Source organism: Ictalurus furcatus, chromosome 14 (genome assembly GCF_023375685.1).
Source record: "Ictalurus furcatus strain D&B chromosome 14, Billie_1.0, whole genome shotgun sequence".
NCBI lineage: Eukaryota > Metazoa > Chordata > Actinopteri > Siluriformes > Ictaluridae > Ictalurus > Ictalurus furcatus.
In genome coordinates this window covers 25,996,849-26,015,535 of record NC_071268.1, presented here as the reverse complement: position 1 = coordinate 26,015,535, position 18,687 = coordinate 25,996,849, and the positions used below count along the sequence as shown (strand labels likewise).

At 40.5% G+C, this 18,687-nt stretch overlaps 1 protein-coding gene across 1 annotated transcript in view; it reads left to right on the top strand.

Annotated features, from left to right (window-relative positions):
• Positions 1-18,687, top strand: part of LOC128617706 (ras/Rap GTPase-activating protein SynGAP-like) — a 52,096-nt gene that overhangs the window by 11,244 nt on the left and 22,165 nt on the right. The window contains exon 2 of the mRNA XM_053640870.1: positions 18,255-18,385. Coding sequence (XP_053496845.1) covers positions 18,255-18,385 — 131 coding nt within the window. The remainder of the gene's footprint in view (positions 1-18,254; positions 18,386-18,687) is intronic.

The window sequence follows — 18,687 nt, the reverse complement described above, 5'->3', positions numbered from 1 at the left end:
ATCGGTGCTTGATGGGTTTTGAACATCAGCAGCACTAATGATAACTGCGCTCAAGAAACCCTAAAGTGGAAGTATGGACTCACTCACTCACTCACTCACGCACTCACTACCTCATTGTCTTCCACACAAAATCATTAAACACACTTAAATGTTATTTCGTATAAACATGTGGTCAATTCTTGCTCTAATCCAGAAATATGAATACAAATGCGACAGATTACTGAGTAGCGTAGTATGTTGTGGTGTAATTTGAAATCAGTCAGCTAGGGTTTTTATTGGTGGTAAAAAAACAAACAAACAAACTCCCAACCCAGTGTATGTTATAAGCTTGTTCCATGGTGTGCTCTCATCCTAGCATTTAGCTAATAGTGACTGTTTATGCATGGGTGCATTTCCAAACTGTATCATAAATATTTTTCTGAACCCGTCTGGAGCAAAAACACACGCACTCAAATCAGATTACTTCTACAATAATTGATAACAAAGCAGTTAAGGTTTCCTTGTTCTCTATTTTAAAAACCCAGAGCGTATCAACTGCCACTTAGAGCAGCTAACGCAGAGTGTACACTACATTACTTCTCAAATTCTCAGAACTGCTCACTGTTTCACACTAAACGATTTCACACTAAATGTGTTTTTGCTTGTATTTCCTCATTTGTAAGTCGCTTTGGATAAAAGCGTCTGCTAAATGAATACATGTAAATGACTTTAATCACTTGCGATCACTTGTCGGGTCGACATAAGAATGCGCACGCTACACGAGCGCTCACAGACGAGGGTCAAACGCTACACGAGCGCTCACAGACGAGGGTCAAACGCTACACGAGCGCTCACAGACGAGGGTCACACGCTACACGAGCGCTCACAGACGAGGGTCAAACGCTACACGAGCGCTCACAGACGAGGGTCAAACGCTACACGAGCGCTCACAGACGAGGGTCAAACGCTACACGAGCGCTCACAGACGAGGGTCAAACGCTACACGAGCGCTCACAGACGAGGGTCAAACGCTACACGAGCGCTCACAGACGAGGGTCAAACGCTACACGAGCGCTCACAGACGAGGATCGCACACTACATAAGTGCTCACAGACAATTTCTTATAGAAGCAATCTTTTTGTGTTAAATTTTGTCCTCCAATTGCCACACGAATGATGAATGATGAACTGGATTCAGGAATCTGCTGCACATGACGGCAGATGAATGAAATTTTCTCTCGTACTCTCATTGGCTGTTTGTCAGCACGGTTCTTGCAACTAGTCACAAAAGGATTCCCACTACACAATTCATCTCTCAGAAAGTAAAACATGCTTGAAAATACTGGCACCTCAGTGCTCGCTGGCAGCCTGAGCAAACTGTGTCACTGACCCATTCACACTACAGGACATTGCAGGTGTTGCTGGAGCGCACAGCATCTAGCCGCTAATCTGGAGGGGTGTAGTCGCCGACTGGGAAATCGGGGCTAAAATCATGTACAGTAGGGTTCACTATCCCTTAGATCTGGCCAAAATAGGTCTCAAAAGTGATCTGAATGAATTTTAAATGAGTTTCCTTCTGCTTTGCAGGTGTGTCAACATCATGAGATCAGATGAAGGTGGTGTTTCGCACTGAAATGTTCTTGATGTTGCCCACTGCATCTGCTAGACCCATATTCATTTGCAAAGTGTTTCATCACATGCGCAAGGCTTAGTATCAGTGACGCAGTGTTCAAATTCTTTCAGTTCCACTGTGCTCCTTATTGAACTGGCTACACAATCAGATCAGTGTGAATCTCCACAAACAACATTGTTTTGACTTTCCTCATTTTTTACAAAATTTTAGGTAACGCTGCATTTCTTTGTACTCGCGTGTGTATGTACATGAATGCCAATCACCCATAAATTACCGAGTGCATGCATGGCACAGCTGAATTGTAGTGACACCCACAAAAGTCCATAAAAGTTCAAGTGCACAGACAGCTGTGTGCATGAAATGAACTGATCAGGGTGAAGCCTGAAAATCAGAAGTGGAAGTTATTTTGACATCACTGCTATGCCAATAAAAATATTTTATAATATATAATATTATTATAGAATTATTATATTATTATATAATACAGTGCCCTCCAATAATATCGGCACCCTTGGTAAATATGAGCAAAGAAGGCTGTGAAAAATTTACTTTATTGTTTAAACTTTTAATCTTTTGTTAAAAATACTCTGCTCTCATGGATATCAAACAATTGAAAACAAAACACAGGTTGTAAAAAACAAAACAAAAAACCCTTTGTTAAATATAGGTGTGCAACAATAACTGGCACCCTTTTAGTCGATACTTTGTGCTACCTCCCTTTGCCGAGATAACAGCTCTGAGTCTTCTCCTATAACGCCTGATGAGGTTGGAGAATACATGGCGAGGGATCTGAGACCGTTCCTCCATACAGAATCTCTCCAGATCCTTCACATTTCGAGGTCCACGCTGGTGGACTCTCCTCTTCAGTTCACCCCACAGGTTTTCTATGGGGTTCAGGTCAGGGGACTGGGATGGTCATGGCAGAACCTTGATTTTGTGGTCAGTAAACCATTTTTGTGTTGATTTTGATGTATGTTTTGGATCATTGTCCTGCTGGAAGATCCAACCACACCCCATTTGAATCTTTCTGGCAGAGACAGTCAGGTTTTCATTTAATTTCTGTTGATATTTGATAGAGTCCATGATTCTGTGTATCCTAACAAAATGTCCAGGTCCTCTGGCAGAAAAACAGCCCCAAAACATTAAAGATCCACCTCCATATTTAACCGTGGGCATGAGGAACTTTTCCATATGGCTACCTCTCTGTGTACCAAAACCACCTCTGGTGTTCATTACCAAAAAGCTCTATTTTGGTTTCATCTGACCATAGAACCCGATCCCATTTGAAGTTCCAGTAGTGTCTGGCAAACTGAAGACGCTCGAGTTTGTTTTTGGATGAGAGTAGAGGCTTTTTTCTTGAAACCCTTCCAAACACCTTGTGGTGATGTAGGTGACTTCGGATTGTAGTTTTGGAGACTTTCTGACCCCAATACACAACTAACTTCTGCAATTCTCCAAGTTTTGAGATAACCCTAACCCTCAAAGATTTTTTTAATAAACCCATGTTGTGTTGTCAATTGTTAGATATCTGTGAGAACAAAGTATTTTTGTGAATTTTCTGAACAAAAGATCAAAAGGTTAAACAATAAAGACAATTTTTACAGCCTTCTTCGCTCATATTTACCGAGGGTGCCAATATTCATGGAGGGCACTGTGTAATAAAAAGCGGGCACTAAATCTTCCATCAGCTGAGGCACGTTAACGGCTTACGTCTATGCGCAGATCCTCCAATGAAACAGCGCCATTTCTTTGGTCTGAATTGAATGATAACTTTGACTTACCTTAATTTATGAGTATGTGTTGGCACGCTTTATTTATTTTGTGTATTCTTTAATTATTGCCAATAATATAAAATGTAGATTGTATTCTTAGTCCTTGACCTTGTGAACTAGCATGAGGATGTGTGATGTATTCCATCGTCCCGAAGTCAATGGGGTTTTTTGAATGGGATTTTGGTTAAAAGCCTGAAATAAGGTCTGTGGTGAACACAAGCTCAAAATCTTTTCACGTTTTATTCCACGACGTAAAATACACCAGTAAAACCCCGCTCATGATTTTTTAAAGCTTTTACATGTATTGAAAGGCGGTTGCTAACACGTTGCTAAATGGGACTACAGACGTTGCCGGGGACGTTAAACGTCATCACGCCGAACAGAAAAAAACTTTGCAGATAAACTGGTTCAGGAAAAAAAAAACAACAGTGTGAATGAAGATTCCTCCACAGAGTAAATCCGTATTATGGAAAGTTTGGGAAAGTATTCGGAAGCTCGGCGATGCTGACGTTGAAGTCGAGCGTCCGTGGCGTAGTCCGTTTATAGCACACAGTTAGCTTGTTAGTTTTATTTCTGCCGATTGTATTTAGGCTTCAAACTTCATCAAAGTTGTGTACGTTTGTGAAAAGGATCTCGATGGACAAAACGTGTTAGTATTGTACACAGAGCTTACAGTATTTTTTGCCACAATCCAAAAGCCTATGGGAAAATCCTATTGGGTTTTTGTCGAGGCAACCGGTGTGATGCTAACTTCCGGGTTCCGGTACAAAATGACGTCATCCCTGCGTCACCGCTCTATAGATAGTTACACCTACAAATGAAAAGGGAACTATACGATCATGGCAGGTCATGATATTACATGGGAGACTAAAATCTAATATCTTTCATAGTCTGACAGTGAAACTATTAGTTTTGAGCAGCATATCATGAGGTATCATCGGTTGCATATTAGGAACGATACGGGGCAAAATGTTACACACACTTAAAGACGTGTACGCAGCGGGTATTTGTGATTTTTACTTATTTAAAGTGTTTTAAATCCGTAATGCTCTGTCGGGTTCATGGTGTGTTGTTCCTTCAAATACCGAGCATGCTAAATAGAAAATTGTAACACTTTCATTCAAAAAACAAACAAACAAACAAACCCTAACTTACATTTCTGACATTTAGTATCATTTGTACTATGATATCCATGATGTCCATTTGATTGGACAATGTGTGCTTAGTGTGTCCACTTTCAGTTTCTCCTCCAAAGGCATTTTGGGCAAAACAGATGATAAAGTAAATAATCCACCTTGTTTATTTTCATTACCCCTGCGACTATATCAGTGTCAATCACTGCTGATGACGTTGTACGGATGTGTGTGAAGAATACCAGTGCGAATGGAGAGCAGATCACTGACATGCTGCATGAAGAACTCAGCCCTAGCTTCACCTCTTCATATAATCTGTGTGTTAGTCTCATGACCATTGGTGATGTTGCACTCGGTTCCACAAAAGTCTCAAATAATCCATTTTAAGACATTTTTTAAACAGCAAATAATCTGATGTGGATGAAAAAACTGAAATTAATGAATGAATTTATTTTAATCTTAGGAAGACCAGCCATCCCTGGAACTATACTAAGCTAAAGAATAAATAAAATAAGACTAATGAATGATTGTTATTAATAGCACTACTGAAACCACACTCACTAAAGCCGCAAGTTTTTACTAAACTTGCAAGTACATTAAAATGATTAAAATGATTAAAATGATAAAAATGGGTCTTATAGTGTGCATAACCTTTGTCAGGTGATATTTCAGGAAGAATCGTAAATATTTATGTACATATTCCAGATTCATTGCTAGAACCGTTGCCCATTTGTTTGTTTGGTTTTTGTGCACAATGCATCAGCCATCCATTATGGAAAGAGGCCAGCAAAGAACCACCACTGTGCAGATATTATGTATCGGCTTAATTATGGGGTGGCTGTGGATCAGGTGGTAGAGCGGGTCGTCCACTAATCGTAGGGTTGACGGTTCGATTCCCGGCCCACATGACTCCACATGATGAAGTGTCCTTGGGAAAGACACTGAACCCCAAGTTGCTCCTGATGCACAATGCATCAGCCATCCAAAGAGGCCAAGGCGCCAAAGGCAAGCGCTACCATTGGTGTGTGAGTGTGAGTGTGAATGGGTAAATGAGAACCAGTGTAAAGTGCTTTGTAAAAAGTGCTATATATACATATATAGATTTACCATTATGATCTCAGGATTTGCACTGAACTGGTTGCAACCGCATGTGTGGTGCTGGTACGAGCCGTGTTGCTAGGATTTTAAAAAGCTCAGTGTCACTGCTCAATGTCAACATGAAAAGTAACGAGCAATTAAGACATGCTGTGCATGTAAAAAGATAAGAATAAGAAAAAAAAAAAAGAATCCCCTCCAACTGTAGAAGAATTGATGACTTTAAGTAAAAGACTAGCCTGGGTGAGTAAAATATGCTACTTGGTATATTTAATAGTCTTAGATACAACGAGCAGCTCTCATATTACATGGATAAATGATTACAATTTCCTTAAAAATTCAGTTAGAGCAGTTGAATATAGACCTCAGTGAGCAATTTAAAAGCCATTTTTCCTTTGCTTATAACTTTAGTTTTCCGTGGCAAGGTTGACCTTTTCATGGAATTGCCCCGTTGTTAAATCACGAGATATATTTGAAAATAATGAAAACCACCATGGTGTTCCATCACCTCCAGTTTCTTCTCAGACTGTATCTGCTAGCTGTACCTGGCGACCCGTTTACTGAATCCCAGGCATCGTTTTGTGGATTAACATTCCATTTTAAACATAAGTGAAATACTTTAAATAGTTTAATAGCATGCAATATTTCTCCTGGCTTTGTCCTGTCAAAAAATATACACCCTACTGCGTTCACATCGTCTACATGACCTTTATAATGAAATTGGCTTGGATTGGATCCAAAATCTTACGTCAGCTTTCTTTTTTTTTCTTTTCTTTTTTTTTTTGAGACTCTCTTATAAATAGATGCTTTCTTACCTAACCACCCTCTGAGGCAATCTTTTTTTTTTTTTTTTTTTTTTAGGGGATAAAGTGAACATCCTGCACTCTCAGTAGAAAAGCTACTGATTTATATCTTTGAATTATAAATGCTGTCTTTGGGGTGGTACCTTTAATGGACGTTAAGTACCGCTATGTTTGTGGGTACATTTACACTGTAAGCTGGGGAACAAAACTGAACCCGAGCGAATTTGAAAAAATAATTACGATCTACCCAGAATACACTGTGATGGCTGGACGAAGAGGTGATAAAATAGAAAGCTGCACGACATCGCTGACACTGATGAGATCCAGCTCTCAGTAAGTTTATTGTTGCTGACTCAGACGTGTTTTTGCTCCCTACTGCAATACACGCAGAGTCAAATTAGCACATTACAGCACTGTACACACACACACACACACACACACCCTTGAGCAGACAGCATCCTGCTCAGAGTCACTCCAAGCCATCGACATGCAATTAGTTACCTAGCAAAGCAACCAAGCCGGCCAGATCTGTCCTGCAATCCTGTATGAAATCTGACATGCTTCTAACCTACAGTAAGATTGAGTGCTCGGAAATAGCCTGGGCTAAATATGGAGAGAAAAACCTCTCTAAAATTACACAAGCAGAGAAAAAAAAAAGACCGGCAAACGAACACCCTACTGCAAAACCATGTGGCTATGCAAAATAAATGTCAATGAGGTCTTATTATTAGCTAATAAGACATCCTTTGCTTATTTGATTACTGGATTGTGTAAAGGTGGCACCTTAAGTGATATATAAATGCTTAAAACTGTTATTCAGTCATATCTCTAGCAGAGAAAAGACACCAGAGGGACTTGGATGCAGATATGGTTTCAATAAGTAATGAATAAAACACATGGGGGTGTGCTGTTCTGGGAAACTGATCAACGACGGGGTGAACAGTGTTCCCTGACGTGTTTTATTCCTCTTATATGGTGTCAAATTTTCAATAATAACAATTTTTTTTTTCATTTATTAAAGAACTTTTCTTTTTATCCATTTATTGTTACATGTAATAATGTGAAACCTCCAAAAAAACAAGTTCCTGTCGTCACTTATGTTATAGCAGCTATAAACAGTCTTTCCCTTTCAAGCACTGGCACTGAAGACTCCTTACGGTGTTGTCTCCTTACAGAAAGCTTCACCATGTCAACGACTGTAAGGCTTTGTTATATAACATCGTTTCCATCATGCGTTACGCTGTTAGTCGTCGATTATGTGGATCGTCCTCCGTGGAAGTCCACGTGAATGAGCTCTTACTAGCGCATTAGAACAGGCACATTAGTATAAACCTCTGATTTGAATTACTGCCGAAACTACCGGCTAACGAACTCAATTTATTAACATGCAGTAGATGGGATGTAAACTGTTATGAGATTACCCACATAAGCTAGTACTGTGCATCTGTTGATAATCAATGTTTAAGGACCATGAACAGCGTTGTAGTCTTAGCACGCATCTATTGTAAGTGACATTCCTTAGAAAAATCTTAATTTTAGCACTTTGAGGCAGATTTAAAATGTTGGGAAAAAATAAGGTAATTTTGAATTCGATGGCCATGACACGTCGCAAAAAAATTGGGACGGGGCAACAAAAGGCTGGAAAAGTAAGTGCTACTAAAAAGAAACAGCTTGAGGAACATTTTGCAACTAATTAGGTTAATTGACGACAGGTCAGTAACGTGATTGGGTATAAAAAGAGTATATTAGAGAGGCAGAGTCTCTCAGAAGTAAAGATGGGATGGAATCTGGTTGGAAGCAGATGTTGCTTTAAAACCTGTATATACCTTTCAGCATTGAAGGTCAGCTGCACATTCATCCCATTCTCCCACATCCCAAAGGTGTTGGATTCAGATCTAGTGACTGGGGAGGCCATTAAATACACTGAAATCATTGCCATGTTTATAGACGCAGTGCCTTGTGACATGGCGCATTAATCATGCTGTAAGTAGCTGTTATATGTTATATGTGCATGTGATCAGCATCAATACTCAGAAACACTGCAGCTTTCAAACCATGCTCGAGTGGTATTAAAGGGTGCCAGAAAATATTCCCCACACCATTACAAAACCACCACCAGAACAGCCAGAACAATTGACACATGGCAGGTTGGACCATGGAATCATGCTGTTGATGCCAAATTCTGAACCTACCATATACAACAGAAATTGAGATTAATCAGACCATGATTTTCCAATTCTAATCATTAGCTGCCCAGTTTTGGTGAGTCTGTGCCCAGAGGCCTCAGATTCCTGACTGGAACCCGATGTGTTCTTCTACTGTTGTAGCATAGCTACCTCAAGGTCTGATGTGGTGTAGGTTCTGAGATGCTTTTGTGCTCACTGCAGTTATAAAGAGTGCATATTTCAGTTACTATAGCCTTCTTTTCAGCTCAAACCAGTCTGGTCATTCTTTTCTCACCTCTCTCGTCAACAAGGTGTTGATGTCCTTCACATAACCGACGCTCACTAGATATTTTTGTTCTTTGCACCATTCCGTATAAACTCTAGAGACGCTTGTGTGTGAAAATCCCAGGAGGTGAGCAGTTTCTGAAATACTCAATCCTCAAACCAGCTCATCTGGCACCAACAACCACAGTTAAAGTTCCCAAGATCAAAATTTTCCCAATTCTCATGTTTGATGTGAACGTTGATTGAAGCTGTTGACCTGTATCTGCTTGATTTATATACTCTCTATACACACTCCTTCTCTGAGCTAAAGTTTTAGGTAGGATTACCAAACCTGACACTTAACAAGTAGTGAGTGTGATCATAAAAGCACTTTGTGGAGCAAGTTAGGAGCAACTGGCTTAGCAGGAAGGGCTAACGTGCCTCTTTGCCTCTGATTTTCAGCTACAGTTTGTCCACTGTGCTTGTGGAGAGGCTGGGCTATATGACGCCAACCCATTGTACAGCAGTGGAAAGGGTCTGTTACTCACATCTGACTTGATAATTAGTTGTCGAGCTTCGTGTGGGGAAAACACTGAAGTGTGTGTAGTGAAGTGACTCTCCAAGACTGAATTTAAATCACTGCCCACTTACAGATTTTGAACTTGCGCACAAAAATCCATTTCAGAGGTTATTGTACACCAGTTAAAGGTTTACAGACTACTCTATATCATGCATAAATTGAACACTGATATCACAGATGCCGCGTGTTTACTTCCTTTTTTTTTTTCCCTTGTACACAGATGTAATGGTCCAGATGTGGTTATATAATAATACATTGGCTAATGTCGTAATTATGAAATTAAGCTGACAATTAGTTTTCATATGAATAAATGTGATTAGCCTTTTAATTGTCGCTTTTCTTGATTTCTTGTTCATTACTTAAGTATAACAGTAGTGTAATTTTACACATACACCCCTGTACCGACACTGACCAGAAGATTTTTTGTTTTAATTTTGGACTTCTAGATCAATAATGAATAATGGATTTGTATGAATATTCACAAATATGCACAAAAAATGAATATATAAGACAAAAATGCACAAACAGGAGAAAAAAAAACAAAAAAACAAATGCACTAATAAACAAAATATTATCTACAGCACATTTTAGGGAAATAAATTGTTTTAAACCAGTATGAACTATTGAACTGTTGCCTTAATTCCTATCTAAATGAAGCATTTCCATTGCTAGAGTGATGAATATTACATCACCCACCCTAGCTGTAACAGTTTCATAGACAGTATGTGCTAACAATACCGTGGTACACTGCCTGGCCCAACAAAAAAATGCTGTTTGGATGCTTTTTAAATAAACAAATAGTTAAGAGCCTATGACTGGATCATTATTGCAGTAATTAATATGTTTCAGCAGGCAACAATTCTTTCAGCCCTAACTGCTGCAGTGTGTAGCTTCTCATTTCTTAAAAAACCGTGTCGGAAGACGTTTCCCGTGGTCGTGGAAAAGATGTTGCTGTGTTTCAGAAGGGGCAAATTCTTGGCCTTCATCAAGCAAAGAAAGCAACTAAGGAGATTGCTGAAATCACTGGAATTGGGTCAATTAAGAACTGTCTAACGCATTATTAAAACCTGGAAGGATAGTGGCGAACTGCTCGGGAGAAAAGCTCGAATGATGGTGATCGGAGATCTTTAAAATGCTTGGTGGAGTCAGTAGAACTCATGGCAATGTTCAATAGGGAAAGAAAGTGCATTTCCACGTGCACAATGTGATAAGAACTCACAGGATTGGGACTAAACAGCTGTGTGGCCTAATCAGTGTGAGGCTAATCGGAAAGAACGACTACAGTTTGCTAGGGAGCATAAAGATTGAACTGTGGAGCAATGGAAAAAGTTCATGTGTTTTGATGAGTTCAGATTTACCCTACTCGATGGGCATGGTAGGGTAAGAAGGGAAGTGCATGACGCGATGCACCCGTCATGCATAGTGCATACTGTACAAGCCTCTGGAGGAAGTGTTATATCTGGGTTTGCTTCAGTTGGTCAGGTCGAGGCTCAGCAACATTATACAGCAATAAAATGGAGTCAGCTGAGTACCTGAATGTACTGAATGGCCAGGTTATTCCATGGATTTTTTTTTTCTTCCCTGACAGCACAGGCATAGTCCAGGATGACAATGTCAAGATGCATAGGGCTCAAACTGTAAAAAAGTGGTTCAGGAAGCATGAGGAATCATTTGCACACATGAATTGGCCACCACAGAATCCTGACCTTACCCCCATTGAAAGTCTCTGGGATGTGTGGAAAAGGCTTTACGGAGTGGTTCAACTCTCCCGTCCTCAGTACAAGATCTCGGCCAAAAATTAATGCAACCCTGGACGGAAATAAATGTTGTGATGTTCCATAAGGACGTCAAAACAATGCCATGACAAATACTCACTGTCATTAAAGCTAAAGGTGGTGCGACGAAATTTTAGAGTGTGTGACTTTTTTTGGCCAGGCAGTGTAAGTGGACAAGTCTATCTATCTATCTGTCTATCTATCTATCTATCTATCTATCTATCTATCTGTGTGTGTATCTAAAGTATATATATATTATTATTATATTATATATATTAGTGGAGGGCACTGTATATTGGCACCCTTAGTAATTATGAGCAAAGAAGGCTGTGAAAAATTGTTTTTATTGTTTAACCTTTTGATTTTAACAGAATTAACAAAAATACTCTGCTCTCGTGGATATCGAACAATTGCAAACAAACAACAGGTTTATCAAAAAAATTTTTGGTAAATATAGGTGTACAACAATTATTGACACCCCTATAAATCCATATGAGAAAAATATATTTGAAGTATATTCCCACTGATATTTTACATTTTTTTAGTACACCTGTGTGAATAGGAACAGGAAATTGTTCAACCATGACTTCCTGTTTCACAGGGGTATAAATATGAGGTAACACATAAACCAGATCCCCTTAGTCATTCATAACATCGGTAAGACCAAGGAATATAGCTGTGATGTGCGGCAAAAGGTTGTTGAGCTTCACAAAATGAGAAGCGTCTATAAGAAAATAGCACAAGCATTGAAAACGCCCATTTCCACCATCAGGGCAATGATTAAGAAGTTCCAGTCGACTGGAAATGTTATGAACCTGGAATTGGACGTGTGTCTATATCGTCTGCGAAGAGGATGGTTCATGTGGCCAAAAAATCTCCAAGGATCGCAGCTGGAGAAATGCAGAAGTTAGTTGCGTCTTGTGGTCAGAAAGTCTCCAAAACTACAATCCGAAGTCACCTACATCACCACAAGGTGTTTGGAAAAGTTTACATTTACATTTATTCATTTAGCAGATGCTTCTATCCAAAGGGACTTACAAATGAGGAAATACAAGCAAGTCGCTTTGGATAAAAGCGTCTGCTAAATGAATAAATGTAAATTGAAACCTTTCCAAACAACTTGTGGTGATATAGGTGACTTCTGATTGTAGTTTTGGTGACTTTCTGACCCCAAGATGCAGCTAACTTCTGAAAAAAGTTCAAGAAAAGGTTTCAAGGTAAAAGCCTCTACTCTCATCCAAAAACAAACTCGAGCATCTTCAGTTTGCCAGACACTACTGGACCTTCAAATGGGATCGGGTTCTGTGGTCAGATGAAACCAAAATAGAGCTTTTTGGTAATAAACACCAGAGGTGGTTTTGGAGCACACAGAGAGGTAGCCATATGGAAAAGTACCTCATGGCCACGGTTAAATATGGAGGTGGATCTTTAATGTTTTGGGACTGTTTTTCTGCCAGAGGACCTGGACATTTTGTTAGGATACATGGCATCATAGCCTCTATCAAATATCAACAGATATTAAATGAAAACCTGACTGCCTCTGCCAGAAAGCTTCAAATGGGCCGTGGTTGGATCTTCCAGCAGGACAATGATCCAAAACATACATCAACATCAACACAAAAATGGTTTACTGACCACAAAATCAAGGTCCTGCCATGATCATCCCAGTCCCCTGACCTGAACCCCATAGAAAACCTGTGGGGTAGAACTGAAGAGGAGAGTCCACCAGCGTGGACCTCGAAATGTGAAGGATCTGGAGAGATTCTGTATGGAGGAACGCTCTCAGATCCCTTGCCATGTATTCTCCAACCTCATCAGGCGTTATAGGAGAAGACTCAGAGCTGTTATCTTGGCAAAGGGAGGTAGCACAAAGTATTGACTAAAAGAGTGCCAATAATTGGTGCACACCTATATTTAACCAATATATATTTTTTGATAAACCTGTGTTTTGTTTGCAATTGTTTGATATCCATGAGAGCAGAGTATTTTAGTGAGTTTTTTTTTAATAAAAGATCAAAAGGTTAAACAATAAAGACATTTTTTTTTACAGCCTTCTTTGCTCATATTTACCAAGGGTGCCAATATTATTGTAGGGCACCCTTATATATATATATGTTAAACATTCTTTTCAACAAAAATCATCCGAATGTACAAGTAGATGTCTTTTCAACTCTGCATGTCAGCAAAACCAGGCTGCACATGGGGAATTCAATGCATATAAATGATGACACATTGCACTACCGGCCCGAATGCTAAGTCCATTCAAAGCACATTTATAAGCAGTAAATCAAATGGGAGCTAGAAGCAACTGAATGTAAGCATCAAGTCTCATTTCTTCCGGCCTTTCCAAGAAATCCAATCAGTATTCACAGCATCTGAGGTGGATGTGACTTTATAAAGAAAACATACTACATTATACACTAGCTGTGTCTCAAATGGTGCATACTTTTATTCATACTGGGAAACTGCACTGTTGACATGCTGACTTTGGGCATTTTTGGTGCTCAGCGCATATACAGTATCGCACAAAAGTGAGTACACCCCTCACATTTTTGTAAATATTTGATGATATCTTTTCATGTGACAACACTGAAGAAATGACACTTTGCTACAATGTAAAGTAGTGAGTGTACAGCTTGTGTAACAGTGTAAATTTGCTGTCCTCTCAAAATAACTCAACACACAGCCATTAATGTCTAAACCACTGGAAACAAAAGTGAGTACACCCCTAAGTGAAAACGTCCAAATTGGGCCCAATTAGCCATTTCCCCTCCCCGGTGTCATGTGACTTGTTAGTGTTACAAGGTCTCAGGTGTGAATGGGGAGCAGGTGTGTTAAATTTGGTGTCATCGCTCTCACACTCCCTCATACTGGTCACTGGAAGTTCAACGTTGCACCTCATGGCAAAGAACTCTCTGAGGATCTGAAAAAAAGAATTGTTCCTCTACATTGCATTGAATTGTATTGAATTGTTGCTACATTGTAGCAAAGTGTCATTTCTTCAGTGTTGTCACATGAAAAGATATAATCAAATATTTACAAAAATGTGAGGGGTGTACTCACTTTTGTGAAATACTGTATATAATTGAAGGGGAGGAGCCACCAAATGCTGCTGAGGTTTGCTGCATCATGCATGCAAAGTGTCACAGCTGTCATGGATAATTCTCCACCACACCACCAGAGGGTAACATCCCCTGAATTCTAGAGACTCTTATTCTTTCCATTTCCTGTCTGTTTGGTATATAAAGCACATGGTCAGGCAGTAAGGACATTAACACCGTGCTGCCAGTTAATATTTATGTAAGTGCTGAGCCTTTTGTTCTTGACTGTCTTTTTTCATATCATATTTATGTATTTAATATTGGCCTCAAATGGCATTTCATGACATATTGTGGTTTCCTCAGACTGCCAGACAGTAGTGCTGGACTTAATACTCACTCGAGGCGATATTTCACAAGAATAATGCGCTTAAATCCAAGGTCAGAATTGTGCCCAGCTGAGACAATACCTAAAACTGAACGCTAATTTTAAAAAAAATAATAATTTTTTTGCACTAAATGGAAATGACAACATATCATGCAACACTTCACAGAAGTAGAAGGAGCAATTAAAAAGCCCAAATTGTAATATTCTCCTTTGTGTAATGATGCAGACTCAGGGAACTAGTGAGGATTCATGTGCAGGAGTTCATTAACAGGCATAATCCAAGTCATACACAGGTGAAGCACTGAACAATAATATCCACCCCTTTCTTTTAACAGTACAAATTATGACTAGTATTTCAGTATCTTGAGCACTGGCACTAAAATAACCTTTGTTCATTTCAAATCCGCCTGTGCCCAATTATATGGTTCCACAATAAATATTTCAGTTATGGCATTTGGCAGATGCCCTTATCCTGAGTGACTTGCATTCATCTGAGCAGTTGACCTCATCTCATGACCTTCCGAACAGTGGTCCAACGTCTTAACCACCGAGCCACCACTGCCCTAAATAGCACTGAATCTGGGAGATCTCACAGTAAAACCGATCCGATTAGTCTAACGAACTGCCTGTGAAGCCTTGCAATGCAGTTGTCTGGGGGGAAAAAAGATGGTTAAAGGTTATAAAAAGCTTAGCAAAGCATTGAAACTTCCTAGAAGCGCTGCGATATCCGTGATAACGTCGTGGAAGGAATATGCCACAACCCAGACGCTACCGATCAGACCATCCTTCCAAATTGAGCACGCGGACAGAGAAGTGCCCAAGAGTCCAGCTGCAGCACTGAAGGAATTACAGAGCTCACTGACTGAAATAGAAGAACCTATGTGGACCTCAACAGTATAATCAGCTCTTCACAGATCTGGCCTCTATGACAGAGTGACCACTTATGAGAAAGGCTAAAAGAAAGGAGTTTGCTAGAAGGCATGGGACAAAATCTGAGAGCTTTTGGGAAAAGATTTTTCATTTGGTCTAAAAGCAAAGCATTATATTTTGGCAGAGACCAAATATAGCCCAAGATCCCGGTAACACCATTATTACCTCCAAGCACACTGGTGGTAGGATCATGCTCAGGGGGTTGCTTTTTTTTTTTTTGTAAATATTACTTATATTTTTTATTGCCTGCAGCACTTGGTCTGCGACCGAATCACAGCCGTGTTGATATTCGGTACAGCACCGCTCTTGCTTGTGTGATATTGCTTCAGTAATATCATATAGTTTGCATAATACACCATTTAAGACACATCTACCGATTAGTGTATTGTTGTGACAAGATAAAAATCAAACAAAATAGACATGTGTAAACATCAGTGAACATTGGCTAAGACAGTACCAGAGCAGGATCTGAAAAAAAAAAAAAAGCGAGCCTAACAGGAAGGATCTGCGTCACGCAGAGGAACAGTTGCATGATATGCTGCATAGCAGCAGGGGCGAGAGGAATCTTCCCGCGCTGCTTTCCCGATGAGAACGCACCCAAATTACATCCTCACAGCAAATTACACCACTCATTTGAACCCAAATCTCAAACGTCCTCCTAAGTGCTAAGTCCAGTTACTAATTACAGACATGGAGTGAAGCTCACACAAGGCTTAACTTGATATATTTTTTCAGCTCGCTAGATCCCACAGGCATCATGTGTGAAATGCACATATCTGGTGCTGTACCCACACCGATGCTCATATAGTCCTGGCGTGTTGAAGATATGACTATAGTCTTGGGTTTGGAAGCTTTCCAGAGGCGCTAGGCACAGCAGCTCAGAGCTGAGAGCTCCCAAAATATATTTAGAGAAGTCTTCCCACTTGGATGCCATACTGGTAACACCCTCCAGGCAGCTATTTTGAGGCATGCATGACTAGACCTCTGTGCGTTTGAATGCAGAGCTATACGTGTCAGAAGAAGGACGTAGACATTTGGTTAAGTTGATTCGTCACGAACGGCTTTAGGCACCAGCTGTAGCTGCAAGAGCTGCATACGCTTGGCAGCTCTTCGTCAGGAAGTAGACAGAAGTTGTGCACTAACAGCCAAGTCTCGCTTTGTAGAAGAGAACACGATTGGCGTTAAGTTCTTAGTTTTCACATCGTTTGATGTTCCACGGTGTTCTGTTCCACTTATGTAAGTGTAGGAACCAAAAAAAATAAAAATGTGTTCATTCAAAATTCATTGACAAAACTGTCAACACAGGAAGTGAACCTAGCAATCCGACTTCTGGACATCTTAGGATTCACCCCATCATCCAATGGTCCTCACTTCATATGCTTGTAAATGAGAATATGCACACACTGTTCTTTCCTTGGTAAAATGGACCCCCCCACCCACCCCCCCTACCCACCCCCCCTACACCTACATACACTTTAGATTCAGAGAGAAAGAGAGAGAGAGTGAGAGAGATATGGAGAGAGGAGGAACGAGTGAGTGCGGGGAGACTATTCACTCTTGCACATCCACGATGGTTGCTATGGGAACAAAGTGTTGGCTCCATTTTTTAAAATAGTTCTCTTCTAGTCCCTCCTCCTCCTTCCATCAATTCTTTCCCATTCCAATATCTTTTTCCCCTCTCCCTCTCTTTCTCTGCCTCCACTCTTCTCTTCTCGCTCTCTCTCCATCCATTGCCTAGTATCCCTCTCTAACCTAATCCCGCTCTCTCTTTCTCTCGCTCTCTCTCACTCTGCCTCTCTGTTTCGGTGGTTTTCGGTCTGTTCCGTGTTGAGTTGTCATGGCGACTGGCTGTAGGTGTGTGAGCGTGTGAAACAGAGTGGGCGTCACGGAAGTGACATCTCTTGGGCTATAACCCATCTTCCTCATTCTCTCTCTCTCTCGCGCTCTCTCTCTCTCTCTCTCTCTCTCTCACTCTCTTTCACTCTCTCGCGCTCTCACTCACTGTGGGGGCGAGCAGGACACAAAAGCAATGTCAGAATGGGTTTTAAATTCCTCGCTCTCTGTGTGTGTGTAACATCTATACTGCTCTGTCTGTTTATCTAAATATACATCTATATGTGCTGCAGTGTAGATGCTAAGACCAGGAGTTTATATATCCAGTAGGGATGGGCAAAACGATGACATGAAATCCATATCGTCCTAAGTTCTATTACAGCACGCCTTTCTGAGAGTGTTGCAGTGTTTCCTCAGTACTTTTACGTCACCGACCAAGTCTCAGCTTTACTCACAGTAACAAGGTGCTGATTGGATGATACGATCTGTGCAAAAATACCACACTTTGTGATGTTTTTTTTTTTTTAAGTGGTCCTACCGTTTCAGTTAGCAAACGCAAATATCAATGATGCAGTGCCTTGTGTAAGTGTTCACCCACTTGAACTTTTCCATATTTTGAAGCATTAATTTAAAAAAATAAAAAAAGCACGAGTATTGGGTGAAAATGTCACAAGTATCACAAGATATTTTTAAACCACATCATCCACCCCTAATAACCAGTACTGTGGCAAACAAAAAAAGTGTTCCTTCCAAAATGTTTGCCTCGTGTTAACCCGTTAGTGTTTTACGTTAAGGAAAATACTGACTAGTCCTGTAAGGGTTCAATTTATTTCTCTATCCCTTTCTTTGTCTCTATTCTCCTGGCAGATGGAAGGTGTGTGTCTCCGTGTTCCCGGCCTCACACTCCTCTGAATGGCCATGCCCACGACTCCCCCGGCTGGAGCCGCCCGCTCCGCGTCCGAGACGGAGACCAGTTCTACATGCTGGACCAAGAAGAGGTAAACACACATGATCACCTACTGTAATGAGCTTGCACAAGGATGGAAATAGGAACCTGGTGTGTTCCCACTGTTGTCCACTAGAGGGAGTTGTCCACTTGCTCTTCAGAGAAGTTCCTAATACCTTCTAGACACACCTCCTGTTTCCTCAGACTCCATGTATGGCACTCTTCCACCTCACCCGGCCAACTCTGCTCGCTTTATGAGGGCTTTCCACTGTGGATAGTTCCTGGTTACTGGTACTTTTTTTTAGTACCACCTCGATCGAGGTTTAGAGCGAGCCGAGCTGATACTAAATGTGA